The sequence below is a fragment of the Syzygium oleosum genome, unplaced genomic scaffold (genome assembly GCF_021117445.2).
Source record: "Syzygium oleosum isolate NSW1041296 unplaced genomic scaffold, Sole_v2.1 Sole_v2.02, whole genome shotgun sequence".
NCBI classification, from domain to species: domain Eukaryota; kingdom Viridiplantae; phylum Streptophyta; class Magnoliopsida; order Myrtales; family Myrtaceae; genus Syzygium; species Syzygium oleosum.
Genome location: NW_026607486.1, coordinates 22,228,429 through 22,249,913, shown reverse-complemented (window position 1 = coordinate 22,249,913; position 21,485 = coordinate 22,228,429). Strand labels below are relative to the sequence as shown.

Here is a 21,485-nt window from a genome sequence, read left to right as displayed (position 1 = left end):
CTTGTCATGGATCGATGATCCTTGTGTTTTGTAATAATATAAAAAAATATTTTTTGAAGTGGGTAGAGTCTGGCCTCATCCTTTTCTCAAAAGAAAGTTCTTTATAGTTATCTGCAGACAGAACCCGTTCTTTTGGTCTTTCCTTTGCTCCTGTTGTGAGACAATAATATCGTTTCAGCTTTTGTTGAGCACGTAAAGATTGGGAAAACTAAGCTTTTATAATGTCCCTTTCAATATTCATTATTTGGGTATTTACTGTTGAGCATTCGGGAGTGTTGCTGCTACAGCAATAGCACCTACCTACTCAGCATTATTACTTTTCTTCTTTGGATTACAATGTACTTAGCATGGTATAGATTGATTTAAGTAAATAATGATCTCTGGAGTGCCTTTTTTAACTTAAAGTACTTCGTAACAGTGACCTCTTCAAGTATCTGAAAGTTAAAGCATGTGTCTCCTAATGCAAGAAACTGAAGCAGTAATCTCCACATACAACAGTAACCACCACATGTTCCAACTGGATAATTGTTTACGAAACACAGACGGAACAGAAACTAATAACATGTAGATCTTCAAGTAACTTAGATTTCTGTCGACAGTTACTTACAGGAGAAAAGGCAAAAAAAAAAATTACAAACCAAAACTTACCCCCGAATGATTTCTCAAGAAGTAAACATTAAGGGCCAAAATTGTGAAAAAAGTAAAAATTCACAAGTACTGGAAAGCCCAAAACAGAAAAGGCAGCACATTTCCTACCTCTTCACAATGCTATACCTAATTTTCTACATGTATAATCTCTTCCTCTGTTCTTGAGGTTCTCAATTTTTCCACCAATTCCAAGAAATATAAAGGGACCATAGGTTCAATCCAGTTCCTAATCATTCCAGTTGTCTTCCCAGCCAATTCTATTAGAAGACCGAGATGGGAATCCATTTGCCTTAGCAGCTGCATTACCCTCTGGCCCTTGGCTAGGTGATTTAACTTCCCTAATCTCATCACCCCAATCATCATCCCAACTTTCATCCCAACCTTCTGCTGCTTCCACAACATTGGCCGAAGTTGAATCTGCTTGGCCCATTTCAAGCTCTTGATATGGAATCCCATCGACCCGTCTTTCTGGTTTCCCGAACTTGCAGCATGCCCACACCCCTCCGATTGTAATGACCAATCCCAATAAAAGGTAGAGTCCATGAATGGGGGCGACCCGGGTGGCATAAGGGAATTGTTGAAAAAAGTTTCCTGCAGACACTGGTACTCCCACAAGAATGCTGCAAGTCACATCTCCAGCTTTTAACATTAAGGACGAACATACTCCCACATCATCTGTGAAATTGACCTGAAAAACACCAGTGCTATGAGAGGCGATAAAGTCGAGCTCAAGCCCACCTTACTCTAATTAAACTTGCGACCTTTGAGCTCTCAAATTTAGGTCCGAATTATATGGTTTGACTCTAGCTAAAACTGATTTAACAATTCTCATTATCTGCTTGTCTCTCAGAAGTTTAATATGGAGATCCTCCTTTACTTCACGACAAATATAACAAGTTCGGAAACAATAATTAGGTGCGGGCTCACCACTTCATGTTGCTGTTTTCTTAGTTGAACCTCCCTGCTGCTTTTTGCAGGTAAGCAAAGAATCTCCACTTTGAGAGGATCCTCTGCATCATACTGGACAAGAACAAATGTCCCCTTGGAAGCTAGAAGAAAAGACAACAGTTCTTTCATTCCAAAGGAAAAAGTAATGATAATTCAGTCGTGCATTTATATGAACCTAACACATTCTCAACCCATCGAGGACGTGGGCCCCATAAAAACTGCACCCTCTTACCTTTCTAATAAGGATGAAGAGTAAAGAGCAATGGAAAACAGTAAAACATAGACTGCCATCAAAAGTTGGATAAGGCGACAGGCGCATTTTTTTCTCACTGGAGGTGCACGGATAGATTATGCAGATCCCAAACTACTGTAAGATGGACAGAAACATAACTTTGCCTTCTCTGAGGCGTATGACGCATGTTTAACCTACTGCATTTCACAGGTTCATGGCATTGAATTTGCAGGTTCACCAGCAAAATGGAGTCACCATGAAGATCTATGAACGTTTCATAATTCTTTTTTTGGCCATAGTCTAGTGAGGCTTCTTCAAAAATATTATTCATAAGTCTAGCCGGTCATACTGATACAACTGGTAGTATCGAGTTATTAAAACACTAAAAACTAAAATACCCAGTTATTAGTTGGTACTCTCTAGACGAATAAGAAGATTAAACTTCATTCCTCGACAGGTCTTACCATTTTTCATCTTTCATAGTCTGGGGGCCTTAATTCTTACATTGAGCAATGGCCAGTATTTCCTACCTCCAGTATAGTCTTACATCATCATTGACTGTACTTCAAGGAGATGAAACAGTCTACCGCATTTTTAGCTATAAAAACAGTATGGGACTTAAGAGTGTGGAGACCAACATTCACACAATTCAAAATGAAACCTGTCTTTCAGTGCCATATTTCAAGGAGATCAAAGAGTATGCTATTTAAGCGAGGATATTCTTCATTCTTGAAACTATTATTGTTTAAATCTTTTTCCGCAGCTACTCTTACATGTAAGATTCTTTAGATGCTAATCAAAGATTTCAAGTTATTACTTGTTTTTTCAATAATCTTCTATTTGAGGTTCTCCGCCTACGCTTTCCCAAATTTTTAGAGCCTCCGAAATGTACACTTAGTTAGCATAATAACCAAAGTGATCGCATATGACAGAACTCTCACTTCTTTCATCAATGAACAGACAGCATATTTAATATATTGAGTTTTCTATGATGCATGGAGTAAAACTCTTCAAACACAGAGAGAGAGAGAGAGAGACGAAAAAAGACCATGTAAATTGATTCCAGGCACATGATTTTAAAGGATGCTTCTATCATCAACTGTAGAGCCTCTAGCCTGTCATCTACAATGGTCCTAATACAGATTTCTCCTCCATCTTATTAAGGTGAGTGTCTCTCCCTTCAGCATACACAACCTGCTTCTTATCATTTTTCTCACTTCCTCTTCAGTCTTCAGCATCCTCATGGAGCTGCTTATGAAGAACCAGAGAAGGATGCATAGCTTTTTGCTTGTAGTTTCCGACAGGTTCCTAAGACTTTTTGAAGTATATAACATAACTAAAATGGAAGTCTAGGAAAAGCAATTAAGCATGCCCCATGGTTTTTAATATCTCAATACGAAGTTCCTGAATAAACGCTGAATGTCTACTTTCTATCCATATCCACGTGTTCTCTGGTCATCCCTAAAAATCGGCAATACAAAAAGTTCATTCAACACTGTATTATCTCATGCTTGTACCCAATCCTGATATCAAATGGTGGCAGAATCCTCTGTTGACCAAAAGATCTGTACTTCTGTTGTCACTGTACAGGATGGCATCTAAACCTTCTCATCCTCATGTTCCTATAAGGAATCATTATTTCACGACCACCCCTGGAGATTCCTGATCACTATTTTCAATTGTATCATCACACCTCATTCCAACACAAAATTCCTCCATAAATATCACCTACCCCAGTAGGCAGCTCACATATTCGAGCCTTCTGAAAAAAAGGCATGAGATGTAGGACTCATAGTCATCACTTCTCTATTCTACCCCTCAAGAGAGACTCCTAAGGTATAATTCATGCGATTACCTAAAATTAGAAAGATTAGCCAACCTCAATAAATCCTCTTGTCAAGTTCGCTAATGAAGCATAAATAGAAAGCAATTGGATGGGTGAATAAGAACCTCTAAGGGTAGCCAGATCTTGCAAATGAAGAGTGCCATTCAAGTTTGCTAATGAAGCATAAATAGAAGTCAATTAAATGGGTGAATAAAGAACTTGCAAGATAAGCCAAATCTTGCGAAGGAAGAGTGCCAACCCCAACAGTGATGAGCAGCACTTGCCATATGCAAAAAATCCGATTCTCACCCCAACTCTGGCAGAATGAGTAAACTAGTATCGATATGCTATAACATTTCAACTGACAATGACACAGGAACCTCTCACACTAGTGCCTAGCTGCCAGCTCACCAGTAAGTATTGCATTATGGACACACTTGTTCTCACAGTCTCACTTGAATCAGTGAAGTGTGCTTCTCAGCAAAAGAAAAATGAAAAAAACTCAAACACGTGTGAACTCGAGTGGGTCTGTACTCAACGGGAAGGTTTATTCACTTAGCCTACGATCCTAAAACCACAAGATAACCACAGCAATGCCAATGAGTTGACATAAGGGTATTCAAACATATCGAGTATACAAAATGAAGGCTGCTATTCCATCTTGATAAAACGAAGCAAAGGAAAACAGCATAGAAACCAATTCATCTAGTCTCGAGAAGGTGGTGGCTATGAACCCCCATTAACCAATCCTGCTGTCCAATTTTTTAATATTCCAAGGAACCACAAAACCTCTAACCAATCATACCTCCATTAAAACAGACAATAAAACTGAGAAAAACAGAATTTTTACCGTTTTCAGGATGTTGCAGGCAAGCAGTCAGATTCTCGCCAGCTTGGCACGTCTCATCTGGAATCGAGCACTTGCCCTCACCGCCGGAAGCAACAGTCGGATCCGTGGAGCTTCCGGCGTCCGGTTTCTTCGAGCCCGAACTCAAACCCGGACTGGGTGCGGGAGAACTCTGCAACCAAGAACCCACCACCGATCGAATCAAAACACCCGAGAGGACGAAAACCCACAAGACAGCCGATGCGGCAAAGGGAGAAACAACAACGGGGGCGTACCTCGTTGGCTTTGGTCTCCTCCTCCAGCAGAAGTCGAGAGGGTCTCCCACGTTCCCGAACGAGGGACGCCCAAGATTGGCCACAGGGGATCCAGACCAAGAGAAGGATCATCAGAAAGACTCGATTTTTCGACATCCTGGGGGATCTCTTGATCTGGGGAGATCAGAGGAAAGGAAGAACAAGAACTTAGGACGGAAAACCATGACAACCCATCAAAATTCACGCGGAGAAGACTTCTGGGTCTTTGTCCTGTGTTGAGATATCTATCGATTGGGTCGATCCTGAAGAGAGAGAGAGAGAGAGAGTGAGAGAGAGTTGTTCAGCCGCCTCTTCGTAACGTCCGTCTTGCAAAGGCCGCGACTTTGGAGTTAGATTGACGCCATCCCTTCTTTTCTCACCCATCGCAAAACCAAAATGCCTCAGATGACTTTCTCCTCCCTTTCTTTTTGTCGATTCAAAATTTCATTACTCCTTTTGATTTTCGTGCTTTTTGGGGTCCTAAATTTCGGTTTGTACTGTTCTTTTGAGATAAATTTTCGTTCGGAATTCCAAAAAACAGAAAATTGTCATCGATACAACTTTGTGCCTTGTATATTCAATACAATCGCTATAAATTACGGGTGAACTTTCGCAGAAAAAAGAGAGAGAGGCGACGAGATTTCTTTTATAGGCATGAGATAGACATACCAATTTGAAAATCCGGAGTTTGAATTGATGTCCTTTTATTGATTTCTCTTAAATTGCATTGATTTCTTCTCAAAATTTCACTTCAAATGGAATTTGGTTATTTACCATGTACGAGGATTCCCGCTAAGCATTTATGGTTGAACGGAACCGTAGCTACTAAAGCGTAAATTACTCATTTTTCCGACCCTGCATTTAAAGCATGTCGAAACCTGTGGTCTTCCATATGAAATGTTGGTACAAATTGGATTCTTGGCATGGATTGGATGTACCGGGTGACATGAGATATTCTAAGTAAAAACTAAAAGTCCGTTAATTCCAAAAGAAAGATGAACTTTAGAGAATTTGGGTTGTACTAACTTGCATTTAATTAATTGTTCGTGGAATCTGTCTGGCGCGAGATTCTTAGTGGATGGGCACAAAAGCCGGGAAGTAAGAACATGCTCAGATGCTGTCGTGAACCGGGGCCCATCTGGCACGACGTGAAGGAGCGCTGTTGCAGCCCAAAACATTAGTGGGCTCGGACCAAGCCCGACCCATCAGGCCCAATAGGACGAGAAAAGGCCGGGTCGAGTGCTGCGGTCGGGCCCGAGCCCAAGCGATGACCTCGGACGTGGCCCATTTTCACTTTCCAGGTCTCTACAATCCTTTAACCGAAACCCAAATAAGAGGGAAAAATTTGTCATAGGTATATATAGGGGTGTGCATGGTCCGGGTGAGCGGTTTCCATCCCGAAACCGTGGACCGCCCGCTACAGGATCGGTTCCAAAAATTGGAACTGAGAACCGCCCGTCGGTTCCATAGACCCGCCCGAGAACCGGACCGCACCGGCAGTCCGGTTCTCGGGCGGGTCCATGGAACCGGTCTCAACAAGTTTTCCTAGACAAATAAAAAAAAAAATTTGTGGACCAACATCGGATCAACATAACAAAAGGAAAACAACATAACTTTTCATACAATTCCCACACTATGATCGATTATATTAACCACGTCATCCATAAATCAAGTGGGTACCCATTAATTATTGGGAAAAATGACCAAAGTATCCCAACTACACAAGAGCTTCAGACATGATAACAAATTTTCTTCTTTTTTTTATATATTTTTTTTGGTCAGATTTTTTTAATTAAAAATTTAAAAAATAAAAATATATTATTATTATATTACCGGTCCGGTCCGGGTGGGCGGGTTGGTGGTTCCACGCCGGGAACCGGGAACCGGCCCAAACAGTACCGGTTCCAAAAAATTGGAATCGGGAACCGGACCGGTTCCCTTGGGGAACTACTGGTTCCGGACGGGTCCCGGCTCTTTTGCACACCCCTAGGTATATACCAGTTTAGGGTTTTTTGTGATCAAAAAATTATTTTAGAGTAAAATTGTCACAGGTGTACTAGTTTGAGAGTTTTTTGTGGTTTAATCCAAGAGAAAAAAACCAACTTGAAACAGGAGAGTTTTAGCTGCAAAAGGTAGCACATACCGTGGTGACCGCCTTTCTTGTAGGCTTTGAGGAAGAAAATACTACATTTACTAATGGAAAGAAAAGTAAGCCCGGTGCCACGTTTGGATCAACTCACTCTAGGTTTATTGTGAGTTTATTTCAGTTCCACATATAAAACCAAACAAACACTCTCCTCTTTGTTCAATATATAATTTGATTCATTCATGTTCCCTTTGTCATTTTAAAAGCCCGTTAGGAGTCGTTTCTCGTCTCGACCCTCTCGCCCGGGCGATCGTTCTCCATCCTTATCGAATTGGATCGGTACAGGTCGTGATGCGAACATCCGTGAAATCAAAACCACCCCTCTCGTGCGCGCGATCAATTCATTTTGTTTGTAATGATTAACTTCCATTCTTCGTATCGATGATTCATCAACAAAGTTCTAAAGTACCACCAATACCAGTGGTCGATCAATAGGTAGGACGTTCCGATTCCACGTTGGGCGTGCGCTCTTTACGTGGTTCCCTAGGACTGCGCTAACGACACGTCAAGAGGGGGGAACGACGAGGTTAGGTGGAATGCGTGGTGGTTAGAGAATTGCACGCACGTGGCCTCGTGTCGTGGGTAGCTGAACAAATTGCAATAGCCCCTCCTCTCCCACCCATTAATTTTTCTTTAATCAATATCTTTACATGCCCCCACAAAAGGAAAAGGAAATAGAATATATTGAACTTTCAACGTGCTATCTATTACTAGGTTGTCTTTATGGATTAATACTGTCTAAGGTACAAACGCGGCATGCATTCGCAACATTTATGATATGTAGAAGCAAAGGAATTAGTCCGACAAGGGCTGCGCAGCCGTACCGATTTTATTTGGGAGCGGGATCGGACCGCCTTGAAGATCTATCCGGTTGCAGGTTCCTGTTGGGACGGATCTGGTTCCCGGTTCCTAGTGAAGAATCACATGGGAACCTAGACCAACCGGATCAAATTTGGAATCGGTTTCATAAAACTTAAATATTCTAATTTTTCTCTTGGTATCTTTTTCTCTATCTCTGTTCTCTGTAGTCTCAACCAGACACTTCATGACTCTCTTTCTCTCTCTCCCTCTCTCGATCGACTCACCCTTCTCCTCACTTACTTTCGTTCATTTTTTACTTTGACCAATTTTGTTGCTGATATTCGTATTGAAACAAAAAAAAAAAGAAACAAAAGAAAAACGGGCTTATTGAGTAGACATTGGAACCTGATCGGAAAAAAACAAAGGATGGATTCTAGGTCGGTTTCCGAACAAACATGATAGGTTTCAAGTTTCAAAAATTGAAAATTGATCTAGCATGATAAGTTTCGGGTTCCGGTTTTAGAAACTACTCACTCTAGAACTGATTACCCTTAGGCCAACCCTGAGTTAATCTCCTCATGGCTTGATAGCTAGCAATTTGTGTCAATCCAACTTCCCGATTGATTTCGTGTGAGCATGCCTAAGCCCATGTAATAAAAAATCTGAAAATCATTTTCCAAATCAACTCGATGATTCACATGAAGCGAAAACTTGATTTCGTAGCTAAGCTCGAGTCGATGCAATTTCTTGTTATAATGCTCGGAAAAAATACTCGCTTTTACCACATCGGGTGTTTGCCTAATGAAAAAGAAATAATAATTCGGGTGCGTTAGACGGACGGCACGTATTCGATTGCCTATCTTATTAGATACCAAAACGGATAAACCGGTATATAGACCCTTCATCGAGATTTTAATTAGGGTCTTACCCGATTCAAGAAGAAAGACAATCGTCGACCGACTTGTTGACACTTTGACATTCAATTCATTTTGCAACTAAACTAACTGCACCGAACCTACGCCAAAGATCTCGGTCATTGAAAGATAATTTTAATAAGGGAATCTTGACGTGCCATTGCAACATTGTATTCACCCACTTTAACTAGACAGGGGTCATCAGATGTCACAAGATTCAATACCAGATTAAAAAATGTCGATACAAAAGCCTCGTGAAGTTCAGTAAGTAGGACTGAAAATGAGGTGAAATCACAAGCTAACAGCTTCCACCACCTACCACCAATTGCGATGGCACGATGATGGGGACGATGGAGAGAGGGAGGGGCGTGAGTGGTAGCTACACAGCTAACACCAAGATAAATGCTTGCAAAGTCTTGTGCTAATTTCAAACACTCCAGTCTTCTTCGAGTCCGAGCAGATATTTTCCATTTTCTCTCTGCTTCATCCTCTTCAGGCTCTGCCACAGCTTTTCTTCCTGGGAAAAGGCCTGCGAATCTCCCAGTAAGTGCACCTTGTTCCTGGTTCATGCGAGGGCTCAGCTTCAAGCTTTTTCATTTTTGAATCCTGCAAGTTCTCGGTTCTTGCAAGTGCTCCTAGTGTCTTAATTCATATCAGAGGTCTCTTCTTTATTGTTCTCTTTCTTGATTTAAGTTTCTGGGTGGCTGACTAGATTGTTGTTCTGTCTCTGTGCGCAGTGGGGTCTGAAATGGTTATGGTGGATGAGTTCCCTTTTCCTTCGCAGATCACCACTACCAAGCCTCTATCACTGATGGGTCATGGTGAGCTTTTCTTTCTCTTCTTCTTCTTCTTCGTTTTTTGTCATTTTTTCTATTTTCTTTTTGTATTGTCTCCACAATGAATTCACTGTTATTTTACTGCTGGTGATTGAAGTATCATTCCCGCAGTAGATTCAGATTATTGTTAGCTGTTGTCCTTGCTCTTCCTATGTTTGTCTCTGAATTTTCCTGGATAGCACTTTTGTTATGTTTTGAGGCTGATGTGAAATATTTAAGGAATTAAAGAAGAGATGGAAGAGTGCTGACGAGTAATCTAGTGATCTAATGCAATGACTCCATTTTCGCCACGGAGCAAACGAATCCAAGGCTATTTAGTAGGGTGATCGTATGTTGCAATGAACAAAGTGACCTGCTCTTTTGAAGTTCAATCTTGGAATTGAGATTGGATGATAATCGGTAATATCCATTGTATATTATACATGATATGGACCCCTAAACTCACTTGATCTTGTCCAAGTTATATTATAGTGTCTACAGTAAGCTAGAAGCAGACATCCACATCGCTTGATGGTGAGAGAAATCACGTAGTGAGGCCTATAAGCAATATTCTGTCATTTTCAAGATGTATGTTCTCAATAAGGTTGCTTCAGCTGCATCGGATTAGTGCCTGGTGATAGGAATGTTGGGGTTGATTTGGCCATAGCACCCTGAAAAGGGAAGCTTTGCCCCAGCAGATTTTTAAATTGTCATGGTGGGCTTTTGTTTACATCATATGGAATGCTAAGAATGCCTGTGTACGTGCTTCTAATGCTGTTCCTGTTGATCTTCTTGTTTCAAGAATCAAGAGGTCTGTACTGGGTAGACTTGTTCATTTCCCTGTTGTTGCTAGACAGATTGCACTGGGTAGGCAGAAAGGGTTTGTGTAATAACTGGGGACACATTAGACTTGTAATAGCTTGAGCTTGTAACAAGTCGCTCGCCTGTGTCATCAATAAAATCTTGCTCATCGAAAAAAAATAAAACAAATCTGCCGAACAACTATTTCATCTTAAAGCTTGAACAGTACTTCCTGCCGTAGTTTGACTAATATTATTATCCCATTGTTCCGAGTACCAAGGGCTAAATCTCGTTTTTCACCAATCATTGGATCTTTGTGCTATGACAGGACTCACGGATGTTGAGATACATTTCCTCCAAATCAAGTTCACCGCTATTGGAGTGTACTTGGATCCTGAAATTGTCGGACATCTAAAGCAATGGAAGGGAAAGCCAGGAAATGTATTGGCTGAAGATGACGACTTCTTCGAGGCTGTCGCTTCTGGTAATGTGGATGAAATTCGTACCGTTTAGCTTTATATGGTTCACAGATGCTCTCATAATTGACTTATGGGCTGCAGAACCCCGCATGAGAATTTGGTCATTGATGTTGTGATTGCTTCCTGCCGAAGCAAAGCCCAAGTTACATGAACTTGACTATTGTTCACATTTCTCGCTGATTTGTTGACCATCAAACTATGCAGCCCCTGTGGAGAAATTCTTCAGAATCGTAGTGATCAAAGAGATCAAAGGCTCTCAGTACGGGGGGCTTTTGGAGAGTTCTGTCAGGGACAGGCTCGCGGCTGAAGACCTGTACGAGGAGGAGGAGGAAGCGGCCCTCGAGAAAGTAGTCGAGTTCTTCCAGTCCAAGTACTGCAAGACTAAATCGGTCATCACATTCCACTTCCCAGCAACTTCCAATACTGCTGAGGTACACACTGATGAAATTGACTCATTAGCCTATCTCCATAACCATTCGTGCTTGGCTGACTGATAAGCGCTTTTGTGGTGCACGCGTGCTTATGAACAGATTGCCTTCAGCACCGAAGGGAAGGAGGACTCAAAGATGGTGCTGGAGAATGGGAACGTGACCAAGATGATCAAGAAGTGGTACTTGGGAGGGACAAGCGGAGTGTCTCCGACCACCATCACCAGTCTTGCCAACACCCTCTCTGAGAAGTTGTCCAAATGAGAGAGAGAGAGAGAGATTTGCTGTGTTTGTATTGGCAATGGGTTTATGTAATAAGTGACGATGCTCCTGCTGAAAAATTGAAGTGAGATTTCGAGTTTGAATCGTGCCGTCTTTGCTTCCCCTGTTTTTGCCTCGGCCTATAATTCCTTTAGGCCAGTTCAGCTCATATTTCTCCACTGTGGAAGCTTGGAAATTCTACAGATCCATTATCGGTGAACGGATTGCACCATTTCATGATGACATTTTGCATGTGTTAGGGAATCAATGGATCTGTAGAAGGATTCCCACAAGCTTCTCTTTGCAGGACACTCGATCGTGGGCCTACCAGGCCGTTCACGCAAATCATACAAGGTTAAGTACCTGCCTTGATTTGCTTTGTAGACATCACACTTCGAATTCTGAGAATTGATTGTATCCTCCTCATGTGCTGAGGTATTTATCAACAAGTTTGTATGCCATTATAGCAAGGAAACAATTCATTAACATATCAATTAGGAATCTCATGCCCAAATCAGTTTATTCCGCGAAGGAGCGACAACAACAACCTCGGTTTGTTAATAGTATAGAAGGGTCGTTATGTGTATCTTCGGAGGCGTCTTATTGTTAATCCCACTGTTTAGATTTGAGCCTCTGCACAAAGAGGGTCAATCCAAGGGTTATGGGGGTGCTGCCTCATGCTCTTGAGAGCCTTCCAAACAACGCTATTACACTTGAATCCAGAGCCAAAGGCTATCTGCCAAACCCGGTCGCCTTTCCTTATCCTGGAGGTCGCTTCCAGGTAAGCCAGTTCATACCAAACGCTGCTGCTCGAGGTGTTGCCGAACCGCTCCAACGTCCTCCGCGATGCTTCCATGTATTCATCGGTGAGGTCGAGGTTCTTCTGTATCTCGTCGAGGACCTTCTTGCTGGTCGCCAGGATGCAGACATGCTCGAAGGCGAGCTTATAATTGGGAAGATAAGGCTTGGACGTCTCCTTTTTGAAGAGGAAGTTGTTGAAGAAGTGAAGCTGTTCGGAAACTGGGAGCACGAGGGGGCCGAGGGTAGTGATGTTGTCCTTGAGCGCGTTCCCTCCTATTCCAATCACGTCCTTGCTCACGGAAAGTCCTCGGGTACCTTGGGCATCTTCCTTCATATGTGTGCACCCGAAGCTCCTTTCTTCCGCGCCTTTATGAGTACGAACAAGCTGCAAACAAGTGAAAAACTGAATAAAGAACTCCTTTTTGTTGCAAGAGAAAAAGATCAGCTCTTAAACAATCCATTTGTGAATACTAATGGAGAAGTAGTGAAGACCTGCTTGAGTTCATACTTGGAGCGCCACCTGTCGAGGTGGCGGCTCGAAAGCAAGATGGCAGCAGCACCCATCCGAAAGAAGCAATTCGGAAGGAGCATGTCAAAGTCATTGCCGTCGTACCAGGTGTAGCTCACTGCTTCGGTACTGACCACAAGTGCGTAGCTGCCAGGACGGGCAGCCAGAAGGTCCCTAGCCAGATCCACCGCTATGACTCCTGCAGCACAGCCCATCCCACCCAGGTTAAAGCTGTGGATGTCATGCCCAAGCTTGTAATGGTTGATGAGCATGGCGGAGAGCGACGGAGTTGTACTTAGGAACCCACAATTCACGACAAGGACACCAATGTCCTGCAGTCGCACTTTGGTAGCTTTGAGCAGTTCACTCACGACACCAAAAATCACCATGGAAGCCTCTTCTCGCCCATCCTTGAGTGTTATTTTATGCTCAGGACGAAACACCGCTCTTGGCAAGTATGTCTCGTCTCCAATGCCTGATCTCTTCAGAACCCCCTCCTGAAAAACGATTGCTCCGTCGCTGTACTTACCTGATTTTCTGGCGAGCTCTATGAATTCTTCTTTCGATATCTGCACAGTAACAGTACATTCAATCGAGTACCTAATCATTGCCGAATCAATGTTAATGGAGAATTAGATCGATGAACGGCAGGAATAAAATGCGTACCTTGAACTCATCCGGGGGACGAAAACAAGCGAAATCGACCAGGTAGGTCGAACGGGGTATGAGACTGAGATATACATATAAGACTAGTCCCAACAGAACCCCGACCGAAACCATGTCGAACAAGCTACTTTCGGGACTCGGATCCTTCCATGCTATCGCCTTTCCAATCTCTACGCCCAGAATGCCACACATAACAGGAGCTGCTACATAATAAAAGCCGCTGCTGCTGATAAGGTAATGGTATCCCAGTTTCACATACTTCAAGTCAACGGAGCTGAGAAAATCCGGCAGTGCTCTCCTAACCCTCACGGAGAAGTCCACGGAACCGGCGTAAGGGCCCGAGCCCTCGACGGCCCGGTTCGTGATTTCGGTGGAGAACAACTCCTGATCGGCCCTCGCCATGTCGGGCGTTGGATCCCTACAGAGAGTGCCTAGAGCAAACAAGAACGGCAGCAGCAGCAGCTTTCGAAGAACTTCAGGAGCGCATCATGAAAGCGTCGAAGGTTTTGGTTGGCTACACATCCAAATGTAAGAGGAAACCAGAAAAAATCCGACCATACACACCGATACACACGCGTGTGCAATGCAGGTTCTACCTTAATTCTTAAAAGCCATGCTTTTTCCAAGGTGACGTGACGTGCCTTCGTGGTCAAGCGCTCCAACGGAAAGCTGGTCTTTTGTGCGTGACGAACATCATCCCCGTTTTCGTGGAAAATCTAAGAAGCACCAATTGCAATTCATGGCAAAAGAGAAGTTTGCTTAACTGTCTTTCGGAGACGGGCGGCGACGGTTACTGGTCGTGTCGGGACAGACGTGGATTGACGGTGCACGCGCACGTCGTGCCATTGAGCTTGGATTGGCCCTCTCTTCTCTTTAAAATCGGGAAACCTTTGGTAGATATCTAACGACATTGCACAATTAAAAGCAGTTTGGGTAACCTATAAGCAAAAAAAAAAAAAAAAAATACCACATACATACATTTATTACCTTAAGAAACATATTTTACTTAACATTCGCGTGTTCAATTGATATACAGGTTTCGTTTTTGTTTCGCGGAATAAAAATGATTTGGGAAATATTTTCTGTAAGAACGATTGCTTATATTGTTTATGAAAATGAATGAATGAATGAAAAATATTTTCATCGTTCACGAAAATCAATAATGAAAATATCTTTCGAGTAATATAAGTGATCATTTTCAGGAAAATATTTTTCAAATCATTTATTTTCCGCGAAACAAACGGGGCCATAGTTTAATAGATTTTTCTTATTTTAAGAAACTCAATAGTCAACTGTACTGATCAAAGTATTTGGTTCAAAATTGTTGTTGATGATTAAAAAATTTTGCGTTTCATTTTTTTGAGCAATAAAAAGATCATAGTATAGAAGATATTACTTGAAATTAACTAATTTTACGTGCAATAAAGGGAGCTAATCATAATAAGGAAAAAGTACAAAAAAAAGTCATAAATTTATTGTATTAATTCAATCCTAAATCTTTCAATTGAACCAATTTAGTTTCAAATCTTTTCGCATTGGTACTCATTCGGTCCATTGCAGCGAATTTATGTAGAAAATTGCTAACGTGGACGCCGGCCAACTTACGTAGCTAGGCTGACGTTAATATGGATATTTTTTAAATAATATTTTAATAATTTTTTTGTTTTTATATTTCTTCCTTTTTTTTCCTTCATTTTGGCTGGCGAGGCGGCTCTCGCCCTCTTGGTGAGGGCTTGCACACCGCTGCGAAGGCCCTAGGTAAGGGCCTTCGCGCCTTTGCCTATGGCTGGCTAGGCCACGAAGGTCCTCACAAACCCTCGCCGGCCAAAATGAAGGAAAAAAAGAAAGAAAAAAATAAGAAAAGAAAATAATTTATTATTATATATCAATATAAGTGCCGGTCGTGCCACGTAAGACAGCCGGCATCCACATCAGCGATTTCCGATCTAAATTGACTAGATGGACTTACCAATGTGAGAAAGTTTATGACTAAATTGGTCATTTTGAAATGTTTAGTATTAAATTGGTACCAATACAATAGATTTATGACTCTTTTTGTGCTTATCCCATTGTAACCAAAACAAAAAAAAAAAGCCGAACACTCCACTACTACGACGTCGTTTTCATGCTTCTCCGCAACCTCACAAAAACCTCTACCAAGACAAAAAAATAAATAAATAAAAAAACTAAAAAAACCAAACAGATTAAGACACTCCCGATCACCATCTCCAATAACGAACGAAAACCGAAAAACCACCACCTCCACGCCCAGAGAGGAAGCTCGCGCCCGAAGAACCAGCCATGGAGATGCAAGATCCGCCCCCGAACCCTAACCACAGCCCCCACATTCCCTCCCCCCAGAACCCCCGCGCCCCCCACCTCGCCGCCGCCGCCCCGCCCCGCGGCGGTCACCACCGGCGGGCCCACTCCGAGGTCAATTTCCGGATCCCGGAGGACCTGGATCTGGGGCCCGATCCGTTCGACAACGGTCCTTCCGGCAGCTTCGAGGACTTCGGATCGGAGGATGATCTGCTCAGCACCTACATGGACATCGAGAAGTTCGGATCCAAGCTCGACGACGGGCAGGGGCCGCCGTCCGATCCGAAGCCCGACGACGCGGGCGGCGGAGGCGACGCGGGGGAGAAGAGCGCGAGGCCGAGGCACCGGTACAGCAACTCGATGGACAGTTCTTCGATTCTGGAGAGTATAGAGGCGAAGAAGGCCATGGCTCCTGATAAGCTGGCGGAGCTGTGGACGATTGATCCCAAGAGAGCTAAGAGGTTCTTTTCTTTTTTTTTTTTTTTTTTTTTTTTTCTGGTCACGCGTTGTGTCTGCATTTGATGTGCGAGATTTAGCTATTGATTTGCTAGCTGGTGTTGCTTAGTGCGAAATGTAGTGTGCCGGTCTGGTTTTTTTTTCCTGTTAGTTCTCGTGGCTAAGTGTTGTGATTTGGTCTATGCAAATGGACGTTCGCTAGACAGAGTTATTTGTTGGGTTGCTTCCATCTAGGCTAAGATTCAGCGTATTACACGTTTGAGGTTGTGCTTCCAAGAGTTGTTAGGTTGCTTGGTGATCTCGATCGTGAGATGTTTTGGCAATGGAGTGATGCGTGAGTCAATTGATATTCGAGGGCATATTCGGGATGTGCTCTGGAGAGGTTTTACATTTTGATTTCGACATGGCGTTGGCTGCCACGGATGTGCTAATATCAGTTCGTGCTCAAGTTGCAACTTGCAAGGTGTAAAAACTAGGGGAGTTTCACGAGGTGACTGTGCCGTTGCTTTTGCATTTTGCAAAAGAGAGATTGTAATTCACAGGCCTCGAGATGCTGCTCTGCGAAGGGCTCGTGAGCATTGCATTCTTGAACCAGGGGCACGAGGAATGTGCATGTGTGGTCTTCATGTAGGTAGTAGCTGTCATGACTTTGCACGCATGGTCACGCTCCCCTTGAGTGGTCTTGAGAATTGGAAGCGAGTACATGTCGGCTTCATTTTTAGGTTGGAAATCAGTTAGCCAATGAATATTATGTGATTTATTAATCAAGCTCTACTTCATTGTCAACATAACATTCTCCCTTTAGGGGCGTGACCAGATGAGACACAAAGCTTTGGGTCACTTGGTGGAATTACCAGTTAAGCATCATCACTGCTACCTTCATATGTTGACCTTGTAACTGACTTTGACATTGTATCAAGACTAGCTTCATCCCAAAAGACCATCTTCCACATGAAATTGTCTGTGCCTGCCCATGCAACGGTCGTATACCAAATAAGACTTTGTAAACTTAGCATTTCTGACTTTATTGTCCTTGAAGGGGTTTCAACATGCGAACAGTTTATTTATGCATGAAGCTGTGATCAATAAGTTCCATCCATCGGATTTCTTCCAATTGAGAGAGCTAGAGATGGATTGTAAATCGCTGCCACTTCCATTTTTGTGTTTGACCAACTTTCTATTCCTTATCAAAATGTTTGGAGATTTCTTTGAGCTCTTGACGAATTAGTTGGGTATCATCGTATTCTTGTATAATCTGCCTAAAAGTTGCTTCATTTATTAATTAATTATTTTCTCCTCGCTAGATTCATGCTTTTGCTCATCTCAGTTTCTAATGACTGATTTGAGGGCTTTTATTGGCTGCATCTCTCTATACGTGCTTCGATAAATGGACACTTCTAAATTGCTTTTGCAAACGTACAAGTGATGGCCTTGGCTCTTCCTATCTTCGTACCTCACAATTTATTCTTCATACAGGATTCTTGCGAACCGGCAGTCTGCTGCGCGATCAAAAGAGAGAAAAGCCCGATATATTTCAGAACTTGAGAGAAAAGTGCAGACCCTTCAAACAGAAGCAACTACACTCTCTGCTCAGCTCACACTTTTCCAGGTATGGACAGTAATAGCACATGCACGTATGGGAAAGCATGCTTCGTTCGAAGAGCTTCAGACTTACCTGTCCATTTGATCTTCTTGGTATGAATGATCCTTCATACCACCAGCAGTTAGTGTAGGTCCCACTCTAATTGGAGCTTGCTATTTTTTCCACCTAATGAGAGCTTTGAAACATGAACAGAGAACAAAACAAAAAACCCAAACTCCACTTCTGCGACGTCGTTTTCATTCGAAGAGCTTCGGACATACCTGTCCATTTGATCTTCTTGGTATGAATGATCCTTCATAGCATGAGCAGTTAGTGTAGGTCCCACTCTAATTGGAGCTTGCTATCTTGACCACCTAATGAGAGCTTTGAAACATGAACATAGAACAAAGCAAAAAACCTAATCTGTACTTATGGGAAAGCATGCTTCATTCGAAGAGTTTCGGACTTACCTGTCCGTTTGATCTTCTTGGTATGAATGATCCTTCATAGCATGAGCAGTTAGTGGAGGTCCCACTCTAATTGGAGTTTGCTATCTTGACCACCTAATGAGAGCTTTGAAACATGAACATAGAAGCCATATTCCGAATCTTGGAATTGTAGAATCCAAAAAGCGGAGAGAGAATTTGGATGTTATCTTGTGTGCTAGAATTGTTCCAACATTTACAATCACCAAGGCTGTGGGGATCCTGTTCATCCCACCCATCCAATGTAACAAAAATTAAAGTTGCCTTTGCATATGTTTTTACGAATTGCATTCTCCACTTCCTTTTCTTATATATGATGTATGGGTGTGCTATCCGGTCGGTTCGACCAATGAAGCGGCCCGGTTGGTCCGATTCCCGGTTCCGGGAACTTGGACTTGACCTAAGACAGATTAGGTTCCCAATTCCAAGGCCAGAACCAGTTCTGGATGAGTCTTTACCCACATTAGCAGCTCACGAGTAGATTGTGTTTTATAGGCTACCAATCCTGGCTGGGATATAATTTTGCTGTTCTTTTCTTCTGTTTCCGTTCTTTTAATTGCTGAGGGCCCTTATCAGTGAACTTCGCTCCTCTATAACTGAAGCACTTGTGTTATGTCTTCCTAAGATATTAGTGTTGATTCTTTGCGGACTTTATATCTGTCTTCTTATTTCATCGTATTCTTGCCACTTTATTACTTAATAGCTTGTCACATGGCCTCTTCACTTACCAAGAGCTCGGTTTTAACTAACTTTGTAAGTTTCTAGCATGATACATATTTGATGAGCCTTTTAGTTCTGCAACTTCTGAATAGCAAGGAGAAAGACATTTGGAGATGTTAATCTATGCCTAATAAAAAATTAGATCATGCCACTACTTACGATCCAAGATTATCTAATAATCTCAAGAAAATGCAGTCCTCACCTTATTTTTTTCTTTCTGATCCCACCGCCAAGTTGATGACAAAATAAGATTTTCATCTTTTGATTTTTTGCTTTGAAGGAAAGAACTGGACAAGGTCCGCAATCAAACATTAAGCATTTCGGTATGCACTACCGCTTTAGATTCCGTGTTGTGGTCCAATACGAACTTTTGGTTCGGAGAATTTAGTAGTTCCGTGTTCTTTCTTTATAACAATTTTGCGTTCAACATTCGCTGGTACATGCTTGTTTTGTTTTCATTAAGAATAGCATGAGCATTTTTGTTTCTTTTCATTTATACCTAGTTCATACTGTTAGTCTGTGACACTGGCATTTACTTTTGTTTTACTTCAGAGAGATACAACAGGTCTGACGGCTGAAAATACGGAGCTTAAGCTGCGGTTACAGGCTATGGAACAACAAGCTCAGCTACGTGATGGTATGTCTTAATCTATGTATATAGAGAACAAACACTGGATACCACAACAAGCTCAGCTCCCCTTATTTGTTTGGGCTAGTGGAAGTACATTAAGTACTTTCCCGTATTCATTTAGCCCACAAAGAAAAAAAGAATGAGTGAAGTTTCATAATCTTCAGTTCATGGTATATGAGTATTCATTATCAAGCCCTCTCCCGTCTTAATTGTCACAAAGAACCTATCTTTGGGAGCCATTCTGGAAAGCATAACATTTCATTTGGAGTGTTCCCCAAACTATGGATGTATTTGGGTAACCGTAATGTCACATTAGGGTACTATGTCATTGGGAACCACTTTTCTGGTCTACCAGTTCATCAGTTAAGCCACTCAAACATGTGTAACCTCACATCATTTTTCATTTGGGTGTGTGTTTGTATCAATTGATTTTTAGCTAATCTTTGTGTCCTGATTGTTTGTTAGCTCTGAATGAAGCACTTAAGAAGGAAGTAGAGAGGCTCAAAGTTGCTACCGGAGAAGCAATCACCCCATCAGATGCCTACAATCTGGGGCTGCACCATATTCCATACGCCAAACCTTCCTACTTCCCACACCAGCCACAATCTGGCCACATGGATCCCCAGAACTTGCAGATGTCGCAGTTCCATATGTTTCAGCCGAATATGGCTCATCAACCTCTTGTTGCTGCAGCCCATTCTAATGCCTTTTCTGAAATGATGCAGCAAGATTCTCTCGGTCGATTCCAAGGATTGGATATAAATAACAAAGGCTCTCAAATAGTAAAATCCGAAGCCCCCTCCATTTCAGCCAGTGCAAGCAGCAGCACATTTTAATGCAATCTCTGCCAACCCACTAATGACTACCCCACTTTTGTTGGATTGTTAATAGACTAACTTGTTGACTGCCCGAAGGTATTGTTTGTTGTTATCCAATTCTTTCGATTTGATTGGAGTTTTTGGTTTCATGTAGCTTCATCTGTTCCATTGCTGTAATTTTTTGTGACTTGTCTATTTTCAGCCTAGATTTATGTTTAGGAACTGATGATGCTTTCGGAAGAAACTTTGTTTTTTTTTTTTTTGGTCAAAGGAAGAAACTTTGTTCAAAAGCTAGGTTATTGGTGTCTTCCCTCCGTGTACTAACTTATGACTCAAGTATTTTTTTTTTTTTAATTATATCTGTTGGGTGGAAAAGAAAGGCTCCATGTTTAATTTTAATTGTACTTGCTGTCTCCTCTCTCTCTTTTCTCCGAGGCAATGCAACAGTGATCTTCTTCACCGCTTAAGAGCTTCCAATTGACTGTCTCTTACCTTTCTTTTCGCTCTTCAAGTGTCATACACAAATTCTTCCCCAATCCCTTTATGTAGATATGCCAATACTTCCAACATTCGATATGTTGGGTTGCTATATTTACTCATTTCACTGCAGAACATCCCTTTACTGGTATCAATGACTTTTCTTACGCTGTTCTAACACTAGCTCTCTCTGTCCTGTATAATTGGGAACATTCAAAAGTTTTAGTTTGTGATCATTGCACTGCCTGTTAGACATCGATGGAACTTGCGTAGCAGCAAATCAGTTCATCTTGTAGTCAGGCTGCTTTTGCATTCTTATACAAATGATGGTTTTGAAATTGCATTGCATTCATTCTTCTCTCTCTTCATTTTCCTTATTGCATCTACTATCAAACAGAGCATGGATCTAGAATAAGTTATAGTTGCTTCAATGTTCAGCATCAAGTGCATATGAGAAGAAAGTCACTAGCAGCTTCAAGCAACCTCTTCTAGAATTAAGATGCAAACAACCTTTTCAAATTTTTTTAAGAAATAAAAGGGTAGGAGAGATATTTCCTTCAAAAGATGAGATGAAAGTACACCTT

The 21,485-nt window shown here is 42.0% G+C and overlaps 4 protein-coding genes across 4 annotated transcripts; 2 read left to right on the top strand and 2 right to left on the bottom strand.

The window, feature by feature from the left end:
* Window positions 1-545: 545 nt before the first annotated feature.
* Window positions 546-5,141, bottom strand: LOC115684892 (uncharacterized). The gene is made up of 4 exons (XM_030609835.2): window positions 4,776-5,141; window positions 4,504-4,672; window positions 1,576-1,697; window positions 546-1,336 (listed from the first exon to the last, which is right to left on the bottom strand). Exons 1-4 carry the CDS (start codon window positions 4,908-4,910, stop codon window positions 875-877), a joined length of 888 nt encoding a protein of 295 aa, XP_030465695.1. The 5' UTR covers window positions 4,911-5,141; the 3' UTR covers window positions 546-874.
* A 3,895-nt stretch (window positions 5,142-9,036) lies between these two features.
* LOC115684894 (chalcone isomerase-like protein 2) lies at window positions 9,037-11,457 on the top strand. Its single transcript, XM_030609836.2, has 5 exons — window positions 9,037-9,197; window positions 9,392-9,475; window positions 10,599-10,754; window positions 10,954-11,180; window positions 11,280-11,457. Coding segments are annotated over exons 1-5 (630 nt in total). The 5' UTR covers window positions 9,037-9,196; the 3' UTR covers window positions 11,442-11,457.
* A 558-nt stretch (window positions 11,458-12,015) lies between these two features.
* Window positions 12,016-13,815, bottom strand: LOC115684806 (3-ketoacyl-CoA synthase 10-like). Its single transcript, XM_030609689.2, has 3 exons — window positions 13,414-13,815; window positions 12,732-13,316; window positions 12,016-12,624 (listed from the first exon to the last, which is right to left on the bottom strand). Exons 1-3 carry the CDS (start codon window positions 13,813-13,815, stop codon window positions 12,058-12,060), a joined length of 1,554 nt encoding a protein of 517 aa, XP_030465549.2. The 3' UTR covers window positions 12,016-12,057.
* A 1,814-nt stretch (window positions 13,816-15,629) lies between these two features.
* LOC115684828 (transcription factor RF2b) lies at window positions 15,630-20,577 on the top strand. The gene is made up of 4 exons (XM_030609709.2): window positions 15,630-16,193; window positions 17,665-17,797; window positions 19,528-19,612; window positions 20,072-20,577. Exons 1-4 carry the CDS (start codon window positions 15,715-15,717, stop codon window positions 20,440-20,442), a joined length of 1,068 nt encoding a protein of 355 aa, XP_030465569.1. The 5' UTR covers window positions 15,630-15,714; the 3' UTR covers window positions 20,443-20,577.
* Window positions 20,578-21,485: the final 908 nt, after the last annotated feature.

Bases quoted from the DNA above. Each gene is read 5' to 3' on its own strand.
- LOC115684806 (XM_030609689.2), bottom strand. From the start codon at position 13,815: ATGGCGAGGGCCGATCAGGAGTTGTTCTCCACCGAAATCACGAACCGG. The intron at 13,317-13,413 runs GTACGCATTTTA...GTTACTGTGCAG, and splicing joins GTCCCCCGGATGAGTTCAAG to ATATCGAAAGAAGAATTCAT. The intron at 12,625-12,731 runs GTCTTCACTACT...ACTTGTTTGCAG, and splicing joins CCAAGTATGAACTCAAGCAG to CTTGTTCGTACTCATAAAGG.
- LOC115684828 (XM_030609709.2), top strand. From the start codon at position 15,715: ATGGAGATGCAAGATCCGCCCCCGAACCCTAACCACAGCCCCCACATT. The intron at 17,798-19,527 runs GTATGGACAGTA...GTTTTACTTCAG, and splicing joins CTCAGCTCACACTTTTCCAG to AGAGATACAACAGGTCTGAC. The intron at 19,613-20,071 runs GTATGTCTTAAT...ATTGTTTGTTAG, and splicing joins ACAAGCTCAGCTACGTGATG to CTCTGAATGAAGCACTTAAG.
- LOC115684894 (XM_030609836.2), top strand. The intron at 9,476-10,598 runs GTGAGCTTTTCT...GTGCTATGACAG, and splicing joins TCTATCACTGATGGGTCATG to GACTCACGGATGTTGAGATA. The intron at 10,755-10,953 runs GTAATGTGGATG...CAAACTATGCAG, and splicing joins CTTCGAGGCTGTCGCTTCTG to CCCCTGTGGAGAAATTCTTC.
- LOC115684892 (XM_030609835.2), bottom strand. From the start codon at position 4,910: ATGTCGAAAAATCGAGTCTTTCTGATGATCCTTCTCTTGGTCTGGATC. The intron at 4,673-4,775 runs GTACGCCCCCGT...TCTTGGTTGCAG, and splicing joins AGGAGACCAAAGCCAACGAG to AGTTCTCCCGCACCCAGTCC. The intron at 1,698-4,503 runs GTAAAAATTCTG...CTTTTCTTCTAG, and splicing joins CCTGCAACATCCTGAAAACG to CTTCCAAGGGGACATTTGTT.